Source organism: Lipotes vexillifer, unplaced genomic scaffold, assembly GCF_000442215.2.
Source record: "Lipotes vexillifer unplaced genomic scaffold, Lipotes_vexillifer_v1.1 scaffold528, whole genome shotgun sequence".
Classification (NCBI taxonomy): domain Eukaryota; kingdom Metazoa; phylum Chordata; class Mammalia; order Artiodactyla; family Lipotidae; genus Lipotes; species Lipotes vexillifer.
Genome location: NW_006794582.1, coordinates 1850624 through 1872921, shown reverse-complemented (window position 1 = coordinate 1872921; position 22298 = coordinate 1850624). Strand labels below are relative to the sequence as shown.

General features: G+C 50.6%; 1 protein-coding gene across 1 annotated transcript in view; it reads left to right on the top strand.

The window, feature by feature from the left end:
* CPNE5 (copine 5) overlaps positions 1–22298 on the top strand; it is a 90689-nt gene that overhangs the window by 50144 nt on the left and 18247 nt on the right. Inside the window, exons 9-11 of the mRNA XM_007467275.1 lie at positions 8668–8771; positions 13538–13642; positions 20999–21042. Coding sequence (XP_007467337.1) covers positions 8668–8771; positions 13538–13642; positions 20999–21042 — 253 coding nt within the window. The remainder of the gene's footprint in view (positions 1–8667; positions 8772–13537; positions 13643–20998; positions 21043–22298) is intronic.

The window sequence follows — 22298 nt, the reverse complement described above, 5'->3', positions numbered from 1 at the left end:
TTCCCTAGAATACTTGCAAGGAAAAGAGACTAATTCCCAGCATCTGGCTGAATTAAAATAATCACATCTGAATGGCTTTGCTTCTGTCGTTCCAGCATTCAGTAGGAGGATCAAAGGAAGAGGGTGGAGTCTGAGAGACGGCTTTTCACCAGAGCAGGGCTTCCTGCTCAAATGGATATATTCTGCCAAAGCAGACAAACCCTCCCTTCATCCATGGGGATGGTGTGGGCTGGCAGGGACCAGCAAAAGATTAGAGTAGACTCCAGCGGGTCACCAGCGTGCTTTGATGGGTTATAGAAAAGCCCTTCTCATCTGGAATTTAAATACCAAGAAAGTTCCAACGATCCGAATTTGATCCAAAATATTATTCAGTGATACTTGATGTTGACAACGACAAGTTAATCTCCTGAAGGGGCTCTGAATGACCCAAGAGTTCATTATACTCATCAGTAAAACAATGATTTTTCCGTGTAATACTGAGCAGTATTTGCATAGTCCTCACAGTTGACCAAGACTCTCATGTTAACAGTCTATTTGATTGTCACCATGGGGCTCAGGGCTGGGTAGGTGTGAGTAACCCCGTGCACAGATGCAGAGAAGTTGAAGTGACCTGCCTAAAGTTGTAGGATTCTAGCCCAAGCCTTGGTTCAGGGAGTCTTTCCCTCACCCAGGGAAGTCCCGAGTCTTCATGGTACATGGAACAGCTGTGGGCTTTGTGGTCTTTGTCAGGCCAGTAGCCTTTAGCAGGCATGGTGAGTGGCTGGGCTTCTGGAGAGAGGCAGTGGGGTGTTGCGGGTGCAGGGAGCAGATAGCTCCTTGCCTTCCCCTCCCCAGACCCTTAGCTGCCCTTAAGGCTGCCAGCCACCCAGATCAGCCTTGCTCTGGAGCCAGGCGATCCTGGCCAGATGCACATTCTCACTGCCTCCCAGTCAGGTCCCTGTACACACTGGCAAAAGTGTGGCTCACCTCTCACAAGCCAAGGGAGTCAAAGCTTCACACTGCAGCTGCCCCTCCCCCGCCCCTTTTAGGTATCACCAGCCTGCTCGTGTATTCATTCATTTCATTTCATCAGATATGCTTTGGCTCAGTTCATGCCCTCCCGGAGTTTCCAGTTTAGTATGAGAGAGAGAGAGACAGAAATTGCCAACCAGCAATCACAGCACAGCAGTGGTCCTCAACCCTGCCTCTTTTTTAAAAAAATAAATAAATAAATATATTTATTTATTTATTTTTGCCTGTGTTGGGTCTTTGTTTCTGTGCAAGGGCTTTCTCCAGTTGCGGCAAGCGGGGGCCACTCTTCATCGCGGTGCGCGGGCCTCTCACTGTCGCGGCCTCTCCCGTTGCGGAGCGCAGGCTCCAGACGCGCAGGCTCAGTAGTTGTGGCTCACGGGCCTAGCCGCTCCGCAGCACGTGGGATCTTCCCGGACCGGGGCACGAACCCGTGTCCCCAGCACTAGCAGGAGGATTCTTAAGGACTGTGCCACCAGGGAAGCCCCCCTGCCTCTTTTTTATAACAAATATTTTATAGCACTCTTTAGTGTCCTGAAGGAAAATTCATGGATATACTATACACTATTCCAAAATACATACAGGTGAGGCAGTGAGCCCTTGCAGCTACCTGGGGGGAGATGGATCCAGGCAAAGAGATTAGCTCTTGCAAAGGCCCAGGAGCAGGAAAAGAGTGATGGGTGACATCAGAGAGGCAAGGGTGTGGGTGAGTGTGGAGGCCAGGTTGTGTGGGACCTTGTGGCCGGGGAGCTTAGCTTTGAATCCTGTTAAAGTCAGAACTCTCATTGTTCTAAAGACAAACTTCAGAGAGAGCCCAGTGTCTCTATATGGGAGGCTCAGGAAGAGTCCTGGGACGGAGGGAGAAAGGTAGGAAGAAAGAGGTAAGGTGAAGTGAGGGGTAGTGGTGAAGGTTTTCTGAGTGTCAGAATATGCAGGTTGATGTTTGGTAAAAATGTGTGTGTGGCCAGCACAAGTGTAAGTGTCCTTCATGATAAATGATCAGGATTCAGACATCACCTTTTAAAAAAGTTAATTTGTAATGTTTTGGTCTTAGAAATTATCTTTCTGGTTAAAAAAAAAACAGAATGAAAGAAAACAAAACAAAAACACTTTTCCTGATGCTAGAAAAATAACATGTTTCATATAACATGTTTCTGTTTCAATAACAGACAGTTGGAAAATACAAAGAATAGAAACAACAAGAGATAATCACTGTTGGCATTTTTTTTTTTAACATCTTTATTGGGGTATAATTGCTTTACAATGGTGTGTTAGTTTCTGCTTTATAACTGTTGGCATTTTGATGCATTTCCTCCAAGGCTTTTTTTCTGGGTGTACAAATATATAGTTTTTTCTTATAATTAGTAGAATATGGCAACCAGATTTATTTTCCCATGTCACTAGATATTCTTGGAAGACATTTTTAATAGCTGTATATCATTTTTCTGTTTATGGATGGGCCATAATTTATTAAAGCTATTCTCTTAAAGGAAACAGTATAATTATTACTGCAGTGAACATCCTCATAGCTGAATTGTTCCATTTTTCTTTGAACTTTAGTTGATGGATTTTGGTTAGTATGCCAGACACACAGGCTCAATGAGCAGGAGGAAAAACGGTCAATCTGGAGTATTCAGCCTCTGAATGACCAAATCAACAGTTACACAACTGATTGGATTGCTTGAGAAGTCAGTCATTAAGACAGGAGAGAAAAACCAGCTTGACCTCAAGGTGATTATTCCCGTCAATGTGTAGCCACAGGCCTAGCCTCCTAGACCAACTTTAATACTCACCATCTGCATTAGAATAAACTCTAGCCTCTGGAGTCTTTGCTTCTATCCCTGAATGCCTACACCCCAGGCAGGGGGCCCCACTATGAATGCAGAAGCCCTTCTGAAGGTCACTGGTCACAGAATCACCCCCAGCTCTGAGTTGTGTTTCTCCCTACAGGAATGCTAAATTTCAGAGTTGTGGCTAATGATTCTTTTTATTTTTTAATTTAATTTTTATTTTATATTGGGGTATAGTTGATTTACAATATTGTGTTAGTTTCAAGTGTACGACAAAGTGATTCAGTGATACATATATATATATATATCCATTCTTTTTTGGATCCTTTTCCCATATAGGTTTTTTCTTTTTAATCAATGTCTTCTTTTTTCAGACTAAAAAAGGCAATGTACTAATTCCAGGAAATTTGGAAAATGCCGCAAATATTAAAGAGAAGACAGTAAATGTCACCATGGTTCCACCGTCTATTTAAAAGTGCTTCTTAGGGTACAGCGTGTGAGCAGTAGGGCAAAGTGGTTAAGAACTTGGGCTCTGGATCCAGACCAAATGCCATTGCTTACGAGCTATGTGACCCTCGGCAGGTTACTTGACCTCTCTGTGCCTCAGTTTCTTCATCTGTAAAATGGCGCTATTCAGATTTTTGATATTTTATGTATCATGGATTTTTGCATTGATTTTGATTTTTAAAAATGTCGCATTAGGGACTTCCCTGGCAGTCCAGTGTTTGAGACTTCACCTTCTAATGCAGGGGGTGCGAGTTCGATCCCTGGTGGGGGAGCTAAGATCCCACATGGCTCGCGGCCAAAACACCAAAACATAAAACAGAGGCAATATTGTAACAAATTCAATAAAGACTTTAAAAATGGTCCACATCAAAAGAATCTTTAAAAAAAAAAATCTCATTAAAATCTTTGATTATTGAGATTTTTGGAGTCCCTTAAATTTTGCACTTGCCTTATCCTTGCTCAGATCCTGGGGGCTGCCAGCAAGATCCAAGCCAGAGCAGCCTTCCATTCTCCACCCCGCCCCCGGGGTGTTGCTACCCTCTCCCAGCCTTCAGCCCACTTGCTGACCTCCTGGGTCGGGGAGGCATAACATGCTAGAGTGGGCCAGGCCACCATCCCAGAGAGAAAGGCTGTTTGCTGTGGTCTCCCAAGCAGCCTGATTAACATGCAGAAAGATGCAAATTGAGGCAATCCTGCTGTTTTAGAAGAACTTAATATGTTTTTTTAAAAGATAGGGTGAAAAGGCAGAAATTGCAGAAAATTATATATTGCGGGAGCTGTTTTATCATCTCTGCAGTTGATTCCAGAGATGCTTCTGGTTTGGGAAAGGCATATCATGTGTTCAGAGAGCCCCACTCTCAGGCTGAGAATGTCAAACAGCAAGACCTCTGACCCTCAGCCAGAATTTGCTGCTCCCTAATCCTGCTGGCCCAGTGCATTTTATTGCCGCTTCCCTAGCCTCTTCCTGGGGTCACATGTATATCAAGGGTTGATTCATTCATTAACCCTTATTTAAGGGGAACAGTTGAAGCATAGTACATAGGACTATTAACATAACCCAGAGGCACCTTCAAAAGCAAGTCCCCAAGCAGCTCCATGCTCCTTGTCTCACGGGCTCTCCATGGGCCACACACCCATTAGGGAGGAAGCTTGCCTTGGTTATAGCCTAGAAAGCTCTCTGAAGTTCTGTCTTATGCCCACGGATTTGACAATGGCCCCATATAGTTTATCATGATGGGCTTTTGGCAAATGTTTCTGGGTCTGGGTGGCGATAGGGAAGGCAGATCTGGTTGAACAACAAAATAAGCTCCCAGCAATGCCTCATACATATTTGCCATGGGGGTGGGATGGGGGAATGACATGTGGCTCACTGGTGGATGTTTCCAGTTAGATGAATTTCATAGTCAGTCTTTTTTTTTTTTTAGCTAGCTTGCATAGAGGAGACTTTTCTAAAATGGATTTCACACTTTTCTGACTTCTCAAACTGAGGCTACAAAACATAATTAAACTTACCTTGATGATTCGGGGTCATCATTTGGAATCTCAGTTATTAATCTATGGAGCCAGACTGTCTTGTTTCAATCCAAGCTTCTCCTCTTACTAAGCTTTGTAGCTTCAGGAAAGGGTATTAACTTCTCTGTGCTTCAGTATCCTCAGCTTTAAAATGGGAATAACGATTGTAGTTATCGTAGATATACACGAGTTGAACATTGGCAATTCCATATGGGTCAGCCCAGGAGTAGATGGCACTTGGCGAGTGTTGGCTTCTATTCTTTTAGCTGTTCTATGCTGGGCACTGTGGACTGGTACTTAACATATATCATCTCCCTTGGTCTTCCCAACAGTCTCACAGGGGGCATTATTACTCCATTTTTCCAGAGGAGAATACCAAGACTTAGGTTAAATTTCTTGCCCCAGGCTGCTCAGCTAGTAGATGGCAGAGCTGGGGTTCCAGCCAGGTGTCTGTGGCTCCTTTGTACTGTTCTCTGTGTCAGGTGCTGTGCTGGGACCATGGCCCTCCCAGTGGAGCACTAAATAGTCCTGGAAGTTAGGGTCTATTAAGTTCTGCATTAATATTTTTCTGATATTCCTACTCCCCTCCCTGATCTTGCAGGGCCCACAGGGGTTCTCCTAGAAAGGAAAAATAAGAGCTTTGCCTCTGGATTTTGTGGCATCTCTTTTGGTTGTTTCAAATATATGTGTGTATTTCGTAGTCAACCAGTATAGGTGTCATGTGCAGCTTGCCTGTATTCATTCAGGTGAAGGTGTCACACAGGTGACCTCCAGATGTGGGAGAGGTCACTGTGATAACCACCAAGTTATGCCTGGGGAGGCTGGAGGGATCCTGGATTCCCAGACTGTCCCCTGAGCACCAGCCTTCCCCAGATGCCGCCCCTTTCCCAGTATGCTCCCTGTGGCATCAGCACCAAAACCTAAACTGCCCAGCTGAAAAGGACAGTGGTGATCATCCTGTCTAGTGCATCACTTTATAGATGAGGAAACAGGCTCAGAGGGCTTGAAGGACTCAGAGCTTTGCATTCCTTGCTGGGGCTCCTACTCAGCAAAGTCTGGTCTGTTTTCTGATGCCGCTGATGGTTCCATCCATGGGGAGGAGCCAGGGCCCACTTTATGGGCATGTGATCTGTTCAGTCACACAGGACCTGCTCTTGGTTTCATGCTCTGCTTTTACAGTCTTGAAATCTCTTAATACTCTTTGAACAAAGGACCTCACATTTTCCCTTTCTACTGGGTCCCACAAATTATATAGCCAGTGCCGGGAGGAGCCTACCAGGTCCTAGGCTTCCTCCTCTTTCTAGGCCTTGGGATGGAACTCCCCAGGGAGGCATTTAAAGTGCTCCCTCCATCCAGCATGGGATGGGATTGGAACTTTCTCCTGGGGAAAGATAGTGACTGCTGGGGATGGACTTAGAAGGCTAGAGATCTTTCTGGGAGGGTGTGAGGGAAAGCCCTGAAGTCTGACTGCCTTTGTTACCACCACTGTGTGATCTTGGACGACCTCTAAAAGCCTCAGTTTCCTCATCTGTAAACTGGGAGACTAGAGGAGTTACTTCATACTGTTATAATGAGGATTCAGTGAAATAATGTATGTAAAGAGAAGGCTTAACACAGCACCTGGCATCGAGTAAGTGCTCGGTAAGTCAGCCATTCTCTATTCCAGGTCTGAAGTCCTAGATTTCTCAGGAGGCTCTCAGATTCCTGGGGCTTCTAGGCCTTGGAAGCCCCCAACCCGGCCTCCTTGTCCCTCTCAGGTGGGTGATGCTGAGGGACATGATAAAAGCCATCATTACCTGGGCGCCTCCGTGTGCTGGCCACTGTGTCCCAGCACTGCCCCTCAGGGCCTCCCTTCAGGAGACCCTCTCAGCCCAGGCTAACTCGAATCCAGCCCTGACCCGAGTCAGAAGAAATCAGCGACTCTAAAGATACAGGGAAGCGGGTCTCATGAACTATAGTGTGCTCTGTGCTGGAAGAGGCATGACTTTGAAATCATGTTGAGTTCATACATGTTGAATTTCTGCTCCACCAGTTGCCAGCTGGTGATCTTGGGCAGGTTACCTAGCTCCTCCAACCCCCAGCGTCCTCATTTGTAAAAAGCAACAAAGGATTATTCTGAGGGCTAAATACGATAAGGCTGTAAAGCACTGAGTTCAGTGACAGGCCCACACAGATGGTATCTAATACATGTTTGTTGAATGAATGAATGAGCAAGTGAATGGAGGGATGCTCTGTTTGCTGTTGTCAGATGTCCTTGAGGGAAGGCATATGAGGTGGTAGAGGTGGGAGTGGGGCAGGGACAGAGACCACACACAGTGGGCGGGGGGAGAGGAGAAATATCCAAATCATCATAACTTGTACACACACAGTACTTAGTGTGTGCAATATACTGTTCTCAGCGCTGTACTCAATTAACTCATCTCATTCTCACAAGCCTATGAGGTAGGCCTTGCCTGTACTCCCATTTTACAGATGAGGAAACTGAGCACAGAGAGGGTGAGTAACTTGCCCTAGGTCACACAGCTAGTAAGGGGATGGAACGGAAGCAGGCAGCCTGGCTCCAGAGACCATATTCTTAACCATTATATCGTACCCACTGCCCCAACCTTTGACCATGTCCTTCAAGCTGTGAGAGGTTGCATCTTCATCCCTGCCACCATTTTGGTCCTCACTGGGCTGTAGGACACTGATCTCCAGAGACCCTCTTCGCCACTGAGAGGAAGCGGGCAGCGTGAGAGAGCTGGGTGGCTTGCTTCCTGCCTTGCTTCCCTCAAGGGCCAGGCCAGGCTACAGGGACTATTGACAGAGCCTTGAGCTCTGGCCAATTGGCAGCTGATTTGTCGGGATGCAGAGCTCTCAGGTTGAAGAGACCACACGGGGATGGGCAAAGAGGAGGACACAGGGGCATCTCTGCCCAGTGCCCTGCTGGCTGCAGCGAGCTGAGGGGCTAGGACCCGTGTGAGAGGAGAGGTCAAACGATTCTCACTAGGCCTGGTACCTTCCTTATGCTCTTGGGTTGAGTGTTAGGTCTGGGTCAGCCAAAGCCGTGAACTAGTCAGGGGAGTCAGAAACCCAGGGCTCTGTTTGATAAACTTGTAGGACTTGCTCCCTGCTCTGAGCTTTAGGCTCCTCAGCTGTAAAATGGGGGGGTCATGGTCCAGCTATAGCTACCTCAGAGTTAGATGAGCCTCTTGTGAGTCATTGCATGTGAAAGTGATACTTAAACTTGAATGTCCTCTAGGAACCATACAGTCATGTAAGGGAATGAGGCGATGTGGCCAGCGAGGGCTTGGGGTTAGGGCTTGGGGTTAGGTGACCAAGCTCAGAGTGGCTTGTCATTGCACCTCTCTCTGAGCCACTCAGTACAATAGCGATGATGCCTTGTGCATGAACCTTGACCAAGTGGGTGACATGCCTGCACTCTGCTCCAGACTTCGCACACTTGATCTCATTCAGCCCTCACCACAGCCCTTTGAAGTGTGTACTGCAATCAGCCCCATGTTACAGAGGGGAAACTGAGGCTCTGAGAGGTTACCTCCCTTGCCTGGTCACACAGCTACAAAGTGGTAGAGCCAGGATTCAAACTGGGGCAGCCGGCTCCAGAATCCACCTGCTTCACTGTCCGGCTGCTCCGCCAGACCTGCCGGATGGGGTTGTTTGAAGATGAAATGAGACCCTCCGAAGTGTTAGCTCAGGGCCTGGCACGTGGTGCGGGGCAGTGTGAGCTGCTGTCCTTTCTAACTGGCTTGGGGCCCAGAATCCCCAGGCCCTGGGGCTGTGTCCCCGTAGGGACGGGGCCGCCCTCCAGCCTTCTGTGCCTCACGCCCCTCTTCTCCCTCCTTCCCACCAGGATGTCGCCACAATGCAGTTCTGTGCCAACAAGCTGGACAAGAAGGATTTCTTTGGGAAGTCTGACCCCTTCTTGGTGTTCTACAGAAGCAATGAGGATGGAACGTGAGTTCTCCGGCAACGCTTCACCCCCACTTCTGGGGGCATGGGCTTTGGGGGGAGGGATGGACCGTGGTGACTTGCCGGGTGGGGGTGGCTTGGGCCATCTCCTCCTGCTGCTGCCCTCAGGCCCCTGCTCTAGAGAGGGCAGGGGCTCTGGGTGGAAGTCAGGGGCTCCAAGGTAGTACCCTGGCCACACAGATGGGGCTGGTGGGGGATAAGGGGCAGACTGCAAGCCCACAGTGCCATTCTGAGGGTCATTACTAAATGGCTGGCGCTGGGCATGTCAGAGATGGAGGGAGCGGGCAAAAACAGGGCTAGGGCAGGAATGAGGGGCCCCTCTGATAGTCTATTCTGTCTTCCACATGCATCAGTCCACATCTCTAAGCCTTGTCCTTGCTCACGCACAGCCTTCCTAACACCCCACTACACATATTCCCCCCACTACTTCCTACTCAGCATGGCAAATCTGGACCCCTTTCCCCCCTTGGCCCCAGGCTTCATTCAAAATCCCTCCCATCTTTGAAGCCTCCATTTCCTTCTCTCCTCTCCCTAATCTGGAAGCCACCCACAATATAATGGAAAGACAACTCGTTGGGCAATGTAGGAGGTCAGTGATGTACATAGAGGGACAGATTCTAGGTTGAGGGTCTTGGGACGTAAGTCCTCTTTTCCAACCCGCTCTGTGACCCTAGACAAGTATGCCCCCTCTCTGGGCCTGTTTTCTCATCAGTAAAATGATCTGGTTAGATTAGGTGGTCTCCATGGTCTCTAAGCACCACAGCTCTGGAAGGCTGCAGCTGCTTAGCTGGGATTCTGCAGAATGAGGAAGCGATGGGGCCAGGGAGGTTAATTAGAGAAACGCTGCTGGAGAAGGGAACTAGGAAGGTTTTGAAGGAGAGGGAAAAAATGGGTCCACGGGGTTTGGGGTTTGGGGGTGGGGGGAGGAGCAGGGAAGAATAACAGGCTAGAGAAACAGTGTGTGCAAAGCAAGTGTACCCTGAACAGAGGGCAGGGAGGCCTCGCTAAGTCCCCTAGAATCTGAAATTCTGGGTGTGTGCGTGTGTGTGCGTGTGCGCGCGCGCGCGCGTGTGTGTGTGTGTGTGTGTGTGTGTGTGTGTGTGTTGGGGGGCAGGGCAGCAGCAGGGAGGAGGTACGTTTCGGTCGAAGGGAAAACTGATTTTTAAATGAGCGTACAAATCAAGGGAAATTAGGTACGATAATTTGCATAACAAAAGGATCCTTTGTCTCACCATAGGACTCTTAGCAGGATTTCTTTAAATAATTCTTGTTGACTTTGGCTTGATTTGAGGGAGGGAGGAAAAGGTCTGAGTAATGTTCTGGTGCCCATGGAAATGTCCATGCAAGTCCCCTCCAGAAAGGAGGGCAGGGGCCGCCCCAGGGCTTGTCTCAGCGGCGAGGGCTGACTGGCCAGCAGGAGGGAGGGATTTGGGTTGTGGAACAGGAGATGGACATGTTGCAGAGTGTTTGCCAATGATTATTCTAGCAGAGCGGTGTGTAGGTTGGGTGGGGAGGGGGCGGGGGAGAGGGAGAGACTCGTGACTGACGCGGTGAACAGGTGGGAGGTGCTGCGCCAGGCGAGCTGTGGAAATGCAGGGGAGGAGGCAGGGAGGGGAGGACATGGGCAAAAGGGCAGGGCAAGACCTGGCTCTGCGGAGCTTGGGTGGGGACCGCCCACCGCCCCCTCCCTGGCAGACGAGCTGCAGGGAACCCAGACTGTTGAAAATGGCAAAGGAGCTGGTCAGATGGGGCAGGCGATGGGGGTTTATTTGGGGACGAGTTTCACTTGAAGCATGGGCTGGATCTGTCTGGGGTGAGGGAACACCAAGGGCAGCTGGAGAAACCGATCCAGAGGGACCACAGGGAGTGAAATGTCACGTCTGCCACGCCAGCGGGGAAAAGGGCAGGAAGCATCCACGGAGCACCCGTGCTCCTGGCACTGCACATACCTTGTCTTCTTCAATCATAATCACTGGTCTGGGAGCAAGAATGTGGTGATGGAGAGCTGGGTTCGGCCAGTCGCTGCCAATCATTAACTCTGTAATTTTAGGCAAGTGTCTAACCGAATGGAACTTTATGTGATGGTGGAGATGTTCTGTATCTCACTGTCCCTTATGGTCGCCATCAGCCACGTATAGCTGCTGAGCCCTTGAAAGGGGCTAGTGCGACAGAGGAACTGAATTTTTTATTTCATTTCATTTTAGTTAATTTAAATGTAAATAGCCACGTGAGGCTAGTGGCTACCATTCTGGACAGTGGGGCCCTACCCTCTGCGTTTCAGTTTCTTGGTGTGTGTGATGGGGAGAATCATAACACCTCCCTCCCAGGGAAGCCGTGAGGATTAAATGAGTTAATTCGGGTTATTAGAACAGAGTCTGGCAGCGTTAGTTACAGTTCTTTGGGAAGCTCAGTCACTTGCCCAGGGCTGCACAGCTGGAGGTAGTGGTCCTGGGACCGGAGCCCACATCTGTCTGACCCCGTTGGTTCACACCCTCACCCCACGGCCACGTCCCGAGTGTGTGTTGAAATGAATTGAGTTGAGCTGGGAGATGACTGCAGGGACCATTTCCACACTAGGGCCTTGTCCCCCTTGGCAAGTACATCAGGGGATCGAGGGGCCTGTGGATTTAGTGATGGCAAAGGGGGGGCGGTTGGGGGAGTTTAAAGAAAGTGGTTTCAGGCAAGAGTCTGAAGCAGAAAACAGACCACACAGGGCTCAGGAAGAAAGACCTAGGGAGGAAATGAGGCTAATAGCTTAGAAGACTTGGTCAGGCAGTTTGGCTGGCAAGCAAGAGGAGCTAGAGAAGGCAGTGGTTCCAAAGAGGTGGGGAGACGGGGAGGGTCCACAGCAGGTCTGTGCGACTGTTGCAGGTGGGAAGTTAGGGCTTCTGCAGGGTGCGAACCTCCCTCCCTTCACCACCGGTTGCTGCTCCTGCCTCCTCCCCCAGTCCAGGCTCCTCTTCCTGCCCAACCTACTGCCCCAGCCATGGGCAGCTGTGGCCCCTCCTTTCCCCGTCCCCATTCCTGTCCCCATCACCAGCTCTGGAGTGTGTGGGGAGGTCTCCCACATGTACCTCATACTCCAGTGGGTGGGCGAGAAGGAGCACAGAAGAGAAACGCTGAGCCATGGTGACAGGAATGACATTTTGACTTGAAAATTGCCAGAGAAGAAATGGCAATGTGTGGGTATGGGCGGGGCCCAGGCACCTTCCTGGGTGACCTTTCCAAGCCAAGAGGTAGCTGGGGTGGATGCTGGGAAATCTCATGGGGACAGCCCCTGCCCTGAGCTCCACTCTAGCTTCTGGCTGCCCCTCCACGTGGCAGGGCAGGCTTCCATGGCGGGGCCAGTCAGGCATGGCATGGGGAGTGGGCAGGGGCACTGGATTGGGGCCCAGCTGGGATTAAGCCAATTCTGCACTTTTAGTTTGCAAAGCAAGCTCATGGATTCAGACTACAAGAGCTGAAAGGGTCTTAGAGATCATCTAAGCCAGGGGCTTTAATTTCTGGCTTGAAATGCCAGTGAGAGCTATGGAAACTCTCCTCTGAGAAATACATTTATTCATTAGTTCATTCTGAAAAAAATATTACATGAACACCTTACTAAGTGCCAGGTGCTATTCTGGGCACTAGAGATATACCAGTGAACAAGGAAGACAAACCCTTGCCCTTATGGAGCTTACATTTTAGTGACAGACTATGAAAGAAATAAGGAGAAAGATAGACCATGTCAAATGTCAAATGGTGACAGATGGGATGGAAAAAGCAGTATGGAAAGGGACTAGGATATTTCAGAGTCAGGGGACCAGGGGGCTATAAATTTTAGATAATGTTTCTCAGGGCAGGTGCTCATGTCAAAGAGATGACAGTTGAGCGAAACCTGAAGGAAGTGAGGAGGTGAGCCGTTAACATGGAAATTTGGGAGAGAGTCCTTTAGACAGGGGAACACATGAAACTCAGGCACCCAGTTCCACTGACGATTTCAAGGGTTCACAGACCCCTAAAGCCCGTCCCCAGATCCTTCCATGGATCTCAGATGAAGAAAGTCTAATAGTGGCCAACTCCCTGGGTTTACAGGTGAGGAAATAGAGGCCGAGAGGGGGACAGCCTTGCTCAAGGTCACACAGAGAACAGGGACCAGAACCACATCTTCTGACACTCCTACCTGGTGCAGGAATCCTTTTTGTAGTGTTATCAAGAAATGGCTGTCTAGGAATAAAGACGCAGATGTAGAGAATGGACTTGAGGACACGGGTAGGGGGAAGGGTAAGCTGGGAAGAAGTGAGAGAGTGGCATGGACATATATACACTACCAAATGTAAAATAGATAGCTAGTGGGAAGCAGCTGCATAGCACAGGGAGATGAGCTCAGTGCTTTGTGACCACCTAGAGGGGTGGGATAGGGAGGGTGGGAGGGAGATGCAAGAGGGAGGGGATATGGAGATATATGTATATGTATAGCTGATTCACTTTGTTATACAGCAGAAACTAACACACCATTGTAAAGCAATTATACTCCAATAAAAATGTTAAAAAAAATAAAATAAACTGAAGTTTATACAAAGATAAAGAAAAAAGGAATGGCTGTCTAGCTTCTACCTGGATGCTGCTAGTGACAGGCAGCTCATCACCTCACGAAGCCATTGTTTCTGCTGTCTGGCAACTGCAGAGATTAACAAGCCAGCCCCTCTGGTGATCTGAATTCTGCCTCCCTTGGAGTCAGGACTGACAGACTTCCCTCTCTTCTTTGCCAGGTTCACCATCTGCCACAAGACTGAGGTCATGAAGAACACCCTAAACCCAGTCTGGCAAACTTTCTCCATTCCTGTGAGAGCCCTCTGCAACGGGGACTATGATCGGTGAGATGAGAAAATGTCCCCTGTCCCCAAGCACAGGTGCGGGGGGCACAGTCATGTTGATGAGGGCCATCCCATCAGTACGAACGAGCAGAGCCTTCTGGAGCTGCGTGCTGGTGGCCCTGTACAGGGTGGAACTGGGAATCCCTCTGGCTCCCTGCCCTTCCCTCACCACACCCCGCCTCTTTTCCTCCCAGTCTGACGTTCCCATTGGTGGAAGCCCTCCCAGGTTGGGGGGATGGGAGGTACCAAGGATTTCAGAGAAGCCCTGGTGGGTATTGGGAGCCCTGCCTGGAGCTCAGTAGCTGGTCTTTTCACTGTGCCCAGTGAGGGGCAGGTGAGGGCCAGATGGCGGCTCTAGATGCACGTAGAGGTGACTTGGTCCCCAGCAGCCCCAACTCCTGGCTGAGAGACTCTGGGGAGTCAGGATCCCAGGATATGCGCTGCCAGATGAGTTGCCATAAATGGGGGTGAGGGATGCAGTGCAAACAGCTCATGGAATTTTTTGACGCTACAAAGCCTACTCATAATACACCTCATCATTGTTTGAGTGTAGATTGTTGAGTATAGATACAGATACCTAGTTTCCAATCCTGGCTCCGTGACGAAAAAAGCACTCTCAACCTGGGCAAACTTTGACCTGTCTGAGCCTCAGTTTCCTTATCTGTAAACTGGGTACCTAAACATCCACCTACCTTGTAGGGCTGCTTTGAAGCTCACAACCTACATGCTAAGGCTCTGGTATACATAAAATACTGTTCAGCATTTCATCCACAAACGTTTATTGATTCCCTACCATGTGACAGGCACTGTACTAGATGCTGGGAAGTCAGGAGGAAACAAAACACACAGTCTTCACCCTTCACCCAACCTCTTGGAGTTTACATGCTAGTGGGGGAGGCAGACATTAATCCAATAATTGCACAAAGAAACATATAATTACAAATTGTGGCAAGTGCAGGGGGGAGAGGGGACATGTAGGATGGGAGCTGTAACACGGTATTGGTCGGTGTTAAGTCACAAGAACCCAGCCTGGTTTCCTGGTGGTTGCTATAGCAGGTGGGCAAGCTGGAAGGGGCTTCTCGGGCAGGGCTGTCCAGGCAGCCCTGAGGAAGCTGGGCCTCTGCTGGCCACTCCGACAGGAGCCCTAAGGTGTCAGAACAGATACCTCAGGGCATCCTGGCTGGTGGCATTGGCATGGGCTCCCTGGCACTCTGTTCACAGTGGCTACTGACAGGGTACGTGCGGTGGGGTGAGGGGGACAGGAATGAGCAGACGGATGGCCTCCAGGCACCCCTGTTTCCCTCCCTATTAGGCTGCTGATCCAGGAGATGAAGTGGCTTCTTTTCCTGCCTCTCGGCTGGGACAGAAAAGCCACAGCCTGTTCCATAGGTGGTCATTGAGCACCTACGATGTGCTCAGCACTGCGCCTCCAGCTGTGTGGCATTCAAGGGAATGTAGCAGCATTTCTATCTTCAGGGGGCTTACAGGGAGCTCAGATGTGCACACGTATATTTTAGACAGCTAAATAGTTGTGCAAAATGAGACTGGAAACAAAAATAGGCATTTCAGCCAAACAAACCCCTGTTCCGTGTCTAGCCAGGTCCTGGGGCTTTTGGAGTGGTGGGGAATGGGAGGGGTTGAAGTAATAGTGTCTAAAGGAGGCTCAGGGCAGGGTGGAAGGTTGCGGGGGCGGCGTCAGTTCCTGGGGACAAGGGATGTAGGAAAAATGTTTGGGATAGAGAGGAAGGGAGGGGAAATTCAAGGTTGAGGGATGGGAGAACATGGCAGCTCCAGTCTCATAGGGGTGGAAGGAATTGAGATTTCGGACCGCACTGCCTAGAGGTTTCGGGGGGTGTCCAGCTGACCCCCCACAACCCACATCCCAGGGAAGGCCTCCTAGGGCCTCAGAATCCAGCCTTGTAAGGAGGGCAGCCCAGCTCAGAGGCCTGGGCTCTCCGATCAGCCATTGGAGGAGTTGCGGGTGTGGGGGGAAGGTGCAGGCTTTGCGGAAAGCCCAGGTGGGCTCCCATCCCCCTCCCAGGCTGAGCCCTGGACTGGTTTCCCTCCAGGATGGCTGAGCAGCTTGGGCCGTCCTCCAAAGCCAGGGACAGATTAACTGTGATGTGACTGACAGTGGTGCTAATGGAGGTGTCAGGTGTGTCACACTGGCCTGGTGAGTGAGCAGACCTGCCCCCTGCTGAGCCCTAGGGTCACCCACATACCCAACAGCCACTCAGGAGGTGCAGGCATTTGGGAGGCCCCCGTAGGGCAGGAGAGGGTAGGCCTTGTTCAGGAAAACAAGGCCGCTTTCCTCTGCTTCCGAGGCACCTCTTGAAGCCTCACAGTACACATTGGGTTTAATCCAGCAGCCCTGTCTTCCAGGCCAGCCAGGCACCAGACACCGTGTTGGGTGCTGTGGACACAGTGAGCTCTCAGACCCAAGTCTCCTTCTGAGGTTGCTCCCAGGCCAAGGTGGGAGACATGGTTCATAATAATAACAGCAAAGGCTCCTGTGGCACTTCTGAGGTAATTGATGTATGTAAACTAATTTAATCCTCCCAACAATTAGTACCTCTTCTGAAAAAGGTACAAATACTATCCACATTTCGTAGGTAAGGAAACTGAGGCCCAGAGAGGTTAAGTAACTCACCCAGGGTCTTACTGCCAGTAGCATCAGAATCTGGACCCAAGCAGGCTGGCTCTAGGATCTGTGTTCTTAAACTCCAGCGCTCTGCTGATGAATGGTCAAGGCGTGGGGTGAGTGGGGTGGGACACTTGGAGGATAGCTCTAGGAGAGTTTGCTCAGGGGCTTGAGCAGGTCTGCTTCAAGATAGGAGGTAGAAGGAAGACTCAAAAGGCCTTGACAGCTGCCTGGATATGGGGGTGAAAGAGATGTAGAGATTATTAGGGTTTGGAGTTTGGAGGATGAGAGACGACGGTACCACTAGTGGAAACGGGAAGTGTGACAGGGAGCCAGAGTGTGTGGCTGTGGGACAGGTACAGTGGTGTTCTTCCCAGGGGAGAGGAGAATAGAGGTCTGGGAGTCCCCAGGACGGGGGCTGGCAGAGGTCAGGAGTAGGGGGATGTCAGAGAGATAAGAAGGGACCAGGGGGAGGGCAGCCATAGTCAGGGAGCTGAGAGAAGAGAGTTCAAACAGAAATATCAACTTACTATTGTGAAAAAGAGGGCCAGGGGGTGAGAACCAGGGATCTGCTGAGAAAGGGCCATTTTCTTGGAATGATGGGGGTGGAAACGAGTTAATCTTATTAAGCTTTACTGAGTCTTTAGGACATGGGCCAAATTGTGTCCTAATTGGTTTAAATACAGTATCTTATTTTGTGAGTTTAAATTTCACAATAACCCTAGAAGGTGGCTACTAGTGACATGCCCATTTCACAGATGGGGAAACGGAGGACCACAGATTATGTCACTTGCCACGGCAAGGAGAAGGTGCATGTCCCTTCTCCAGAAGTCACTTCTGGGCTGGCCCTCTAATTTGGGGTTCCCCTGGTTTGGGGTCCCCCTGCCTTTGCTGTGTTTCCAGTCCACACAAGACCAAACCCAAGCGACCCAGCTGAGCAGAACCTGAGTCAGAGGAAGTCAGAATTAGTCTAGCCCTCCAGTGGGGTGAAGTGGGGTGAAGGGTGATGAAAGCACTTCTCCTGCCTTCCCTGATGTCCCCCTGCTCTGTCCTTGAATATTCTGCGACTTGAGGATTTGTCCCTGTTAAACCAAATTCCTCTGGGTCGGGCTGCTATCACTCACTCACACCTTCATGGTGAATAAGTAGGTTTTAAAAGGGTGTTAAGGGTACTGGGTCTTCACCTGGAGAGGGGAGAGGGTTCCCAGGAGCTGGGGGGCTGTCACATCACCCAAACTTCGGCCCCCTGGATTGAACCAGTTGCTTCTCCTTTGAACCCCACCACACACTGAGCACCGGGAGGGGCTGGGCCCAATATTGTGGCCTCAGTTAGGAGTGTCTTATCCCTGGTTCACACATGCACAAGCTGAACTCAGACACAGGAGCCACAGTCAGTGCAGTACAGCTGGGGTTGCACAGCACCTCTGCCATCAAGCCTCACTGCCTGGGCCTGTGAGGCTTGATGCTCTTTTCCTCCCAGCAGCTTCTCAGAGTAATGGACTGACTCAGTTAGTTTAGGGCGAACCCCTCAAGGCCTGTCAGCCCTCGGGACTTGTAAGCGTCAGGGAAACATACCTTTTTCTGTTTTTCCTGCCTGGGAGAGGGAGAGGCTCATCAGGAGCAGACCTGCAGCTCTGGCTCAGAGGAGGCTATGGACAGAGCTGCTTGGTGTGCTGGGGGGCAAGCCTGGAGCCTTTGCCATCCTTGCTGGCCTGCTGAGGCTCACACACCCCGCTCTGTCACTCCTGCCCCACGCGTTCAGAGACCCACAGGACACTGGCTCCCTGCCAAGAGGCCTGGTGCTGCTACTGACCAGCTGTGTCTGGCTTCTACCACTGCCTTCCCCTGCCTCTGGGCACCTCCTTCTTCCCCAGTTCTGGAGATTTCGGTCTCCGAGCTAATCTGACTCCCTGCAGCCATCCCTGGAGCCTTGGCTGTGATTGCTACTGGGGTGAGTTGGCACAGGAATCTCATACTCAGTGGTCTCAACCTCAGCTGCAAGTTCAAATCCCCTGGGGAGCTTTTTTTTCTTTTTTTAAAATTTATTCATTTATTTATTTAGGCTGTGCTGGGTCTTCATTTCTGTGCGAGGGCTTTCTCTAGTTGCGGCGAGGCGGGGGTGCCACTCTTCATCGCGGTGCATGGGCCTCTCACTGTCGCGGCCTCTCTTGTTGCGGAGCACAGGCTCCAGACGCGCAGGCTAAGTAGTTGTGGCTCACGGGCCCAGCTGCTCCACGGCATGTGGGATCTTCCCAGACCAGTGCTCCAACCCGTGTCCCCTGCATTGGCAGGCAGATTCTCAACTACTGCGCCACCAGGGAAGCCCCCCTGAGGAGCTTTTAACAATTCCCCTGCACAGGCTGCACCCCCAGACCAATTGATTCTGAGTCTCTGGGGTGAGGCATCAGCATCAGGATTGCTAATGCTCCCCGGGGGATCCGATGTGTAACCAAGTTTGAAAACCAGTAATTTCATCTAGAGAGGTTAGTGGCTCTGGAAGCACATTAGAATCAGCCAGGGGACTTTTAAAAACTACCTGTGCCTGAGCCCTATCCAGACCAATTAAATCACGCCTTCTGGCAGTGAGATTTAAAAAAAATTCTCCCCAGTGATTTTTTTGGGTATTCAAGTCCGTTGGCTATGACTGGGGTCCTCCTATAGCCTCTGAGCATGTTGGCTGTCACTGATCTAGTCACCTGAGGGACTGGTGTTGGTAGTCCGTTGTTGTGGTGTGCCCACGTGCCACACCTACTGAAGCCCACGTGCCTAGAGCCCGTGCTCCGCAACAAGAGAAGCCACTGCAATGAGAAGCCCGCGAACCGCAACGAAGAGTAGCCCCCGCCCGCCACAACCAGAGAAAAGCACACGCGCAGCAATGAAGACCCAATGCAGCCAGAAACAATAAATAAATAAAATAAAATAATAAAATAAATAAATTTATTTTAAAAAACAAAAAAAGACAAAACAACAAACAAAACTATCCCAGATGTGGCCCAAATGCTAAAGTGGGGAGGAAGCTTTTTTTGGTTTTAATTTCTTTTTGACTGTGTTGTGTCTCCCTTGCGGTGCACGGGCTTGTCATTGTGGTGGCTTCTCTTGTTGCAGAGCATGAGCTCTAGGCACGTGGGCTTCAGTAGTTGTGGCTCACGGGCTCTAGAGAGCAGGCTCAGCAGTTGTGGCACACGGGCTTAGTTGCTCTGCGGCATGTGGGATCTTCCCGGACCAGGGATCGAACCCGTGTCCCCTGCACTGGCAGATGGATTTCCAACCACTGCACCATCAGGGAAGCCCAGGAGGCATTTTTATAGAGATCCAACGCATGCCAGGCAGTTTTACCAGCTATTCTGTAGGGCTGTTATTATCCCTACTTTAAAATGATTTTGTGGCTCAGAGAGGTTAAGCGACATCTCCAGGTCCCAGTGCAAAGGGCCCAGCATCCAAGTCCACACCCCAGACACTTTCTACTCTTTCCATATCACCAGCCTACCTTCAGAGGCCTAGATTTTATTTTTCTTTTCATAATAATTCTCCTCAGAGAGACATAGTTTTTTGTTTTTCACAAAAATTTAAAGGATTTCTCTAAATGGTGGGCTTCTATGCCTGCCCCATTTTACATTTTGGTAACAAAAATCCAGTTGCTGCACAACGTACTGGGCATCCCTTCATTTCCTGAACAGTTTCTACCCTGATGCAGGAGAATCTGCATCCGACCCCCATGCCCCATGGAGGCTCATCTGAAGGGAGACAGCGCCTCCTTCTGGGGGTTCTGGAACTCCAAGGCCGACTCCCTGCAGACTTGAGGAGATGGGCCGCGGCCATGGGCCAAATGATGAGATATTCATAGAACGCAGGCCTGGGCAGCCGCCTCTGTGTCCCCCATTTAGAACTGAAGGCTGGAGACCCAGCTCCCCCATGCCCCTTCCACCTCTCCAGACCCTGACACTGCAGAGGGACCCTGGCATCTGCCCCATCCCTGGGCATCCCCGGAGGACTGCTGGTACCAAGGGTTAACCTGCAACCTCCACCTCCCTCCTCTGCCTCTGGTCTGCTAGCCTGTTGCCATAGAAACAGGCTAAAAATAAAATGGGCTCCCAAAGCCCAGCCCCAAGCTCAGGAGTCAAAATAAACTAATTAAAGCAGACAGGCTAAAATGTGAAGATAATTACACCCTCACTCAGGAGCCAGTCTGGCATGGAAAAGCTCAGCAGGCCATCCTGAGTCAGGACCCCTGGGTCCATCCCTGACATGCTGGGTAGCTCCCCACCACTCAGACTCCTCGAACCCCAGGGTCCCACCAGGAGAGCCCACCCTGCTTAGGCCTTGGATCTACGGAGCACCACACTCACACTCTAACGGCCCCACCCCTGATAAACTGCAGTATGGCTTCATGCTGGGATCTGTGCCCCATCTGGGGTGGCCAAGAGAAGGTGGGGTGAACTGAAGTCTGAGGCTGCCTTTCTACATCTTCCCTGAAATTCAGGGAAGTCCCAATGCAGCTTTGGAGCTGCCCCTGTCCCTAAGACCTTTAAAGGCTTCAAGATAGTTCGTTTGTCTCCTGGGCTGCTGCCTCTTCACCGAGGGCCCTCAGAGCCTGGTGGGTGTTACTCCATCCCCTTTTGGCCCAGGAGCGTGAGAAGGCCACGCAGGTGGCCCCATTCTCAGGCTACGCAGGTGCTGGGTCAAGTCCATCCCACTATGGGCCCTTTGCCTTACAGGACCATCAAGGTGGAGGTATACGACTGGGATCGAGATGGCAGGTAAGCTGGCAGAAGGACAGAAGGTGAGCAAGGAGGGGGACAGCCCCTGGGAGGAAGGTGGATCTTGCCCTCTCATGGAGAGAGCTATGCCCAGGTCCCCACCCATGGCAGCTTGGGGGGTGAGGGGCCTGGGTTTCCTGTGGTGGGACCACTGCCTCGGTGGCTCATCCATGCCCAACTCCACTGAGGCACCAGAGGGCCTGTGTCCTGAAGGACATGGTGCAAGGGGTATAAGAGGGCTCTTTTCCTCAAATAGCTGCCTAGCGGTCAGCCAGTGTCTAAAATCTCCCCACATTTGGAAGAATGTAGGATTTTCTGAAATGTGCATGTTCTAAGGTACAGGCAGATATTAGTGACCTCCTGAGCATTCATGACCACGTTCTCTGTGTGAGGCTAAGCATCGTGTGGTAACTGAAGTGCAGAAGATGAGCTTGGCTCTCAGAGACTCCCTGAAATCTAGCAGGAGGCCCTTGACTCCTCAGAGGAGTTGTTTGTGAGGAGCAGGGCTGATGGAGTGGGATATGGGAAAGGTGAGCATATGAATGGACCCTGGAGCGGTAAGGCAGAGCCTGAGTAAGGCTGAGCCTAACCTTGGGGAGGCCAGGGGTTTCCTCTTCTGTGGGTCTAAGTGCCCCCAAGGAGCCAGTAGCACTGGGAATTCATAGACGAGGACCAGAACAGGCCTATCACAACTTTAGTAGAACCCTCACCGGTTCCTGCTTGTCTGTTGAACCAAATCCAACCAAATCCAAGTATGTCATCCTTCCTGACTTTTGTGAGCCCTCCATCCTGTGGTGCTACCAGGGGGGTCATAGAGGGGCTTTAAGCCCTCTAACCTCCGCTGGTGCCTATCAAGTCTGTGACATGGATGGGGGATGCCGTGAAGGGCTGTACAAGTACAGCTCTAAATTAGGCCGGAGCTCCTTCCAAGGAGCTCACCTGCCCAACACCATCCTATAGAGAAACTCTAGTGCCAACACTACTCTGCCAGCTCACTCTGTCCCCTCCTCTCTTCACTTTAACCATATCACAGGCAAGTCAGCTTCAGGCTTCCACCCATGATTCACCTCATCACCTTACCCTGGAGTTCCCCATACCTTTCCTTTACCAGGGAAGCTGGAGACAGCTACCAGATGCCATTGGGTCCCACCATCAAGGAGCTCATAGTCTGAATGCTGAGAGCTGTAAATATGTAGACAAAAGACAGTGTGGACTCAAGGTGGGGCAAGGCCCCAGGGGTACCTCCTGGGCATCACAC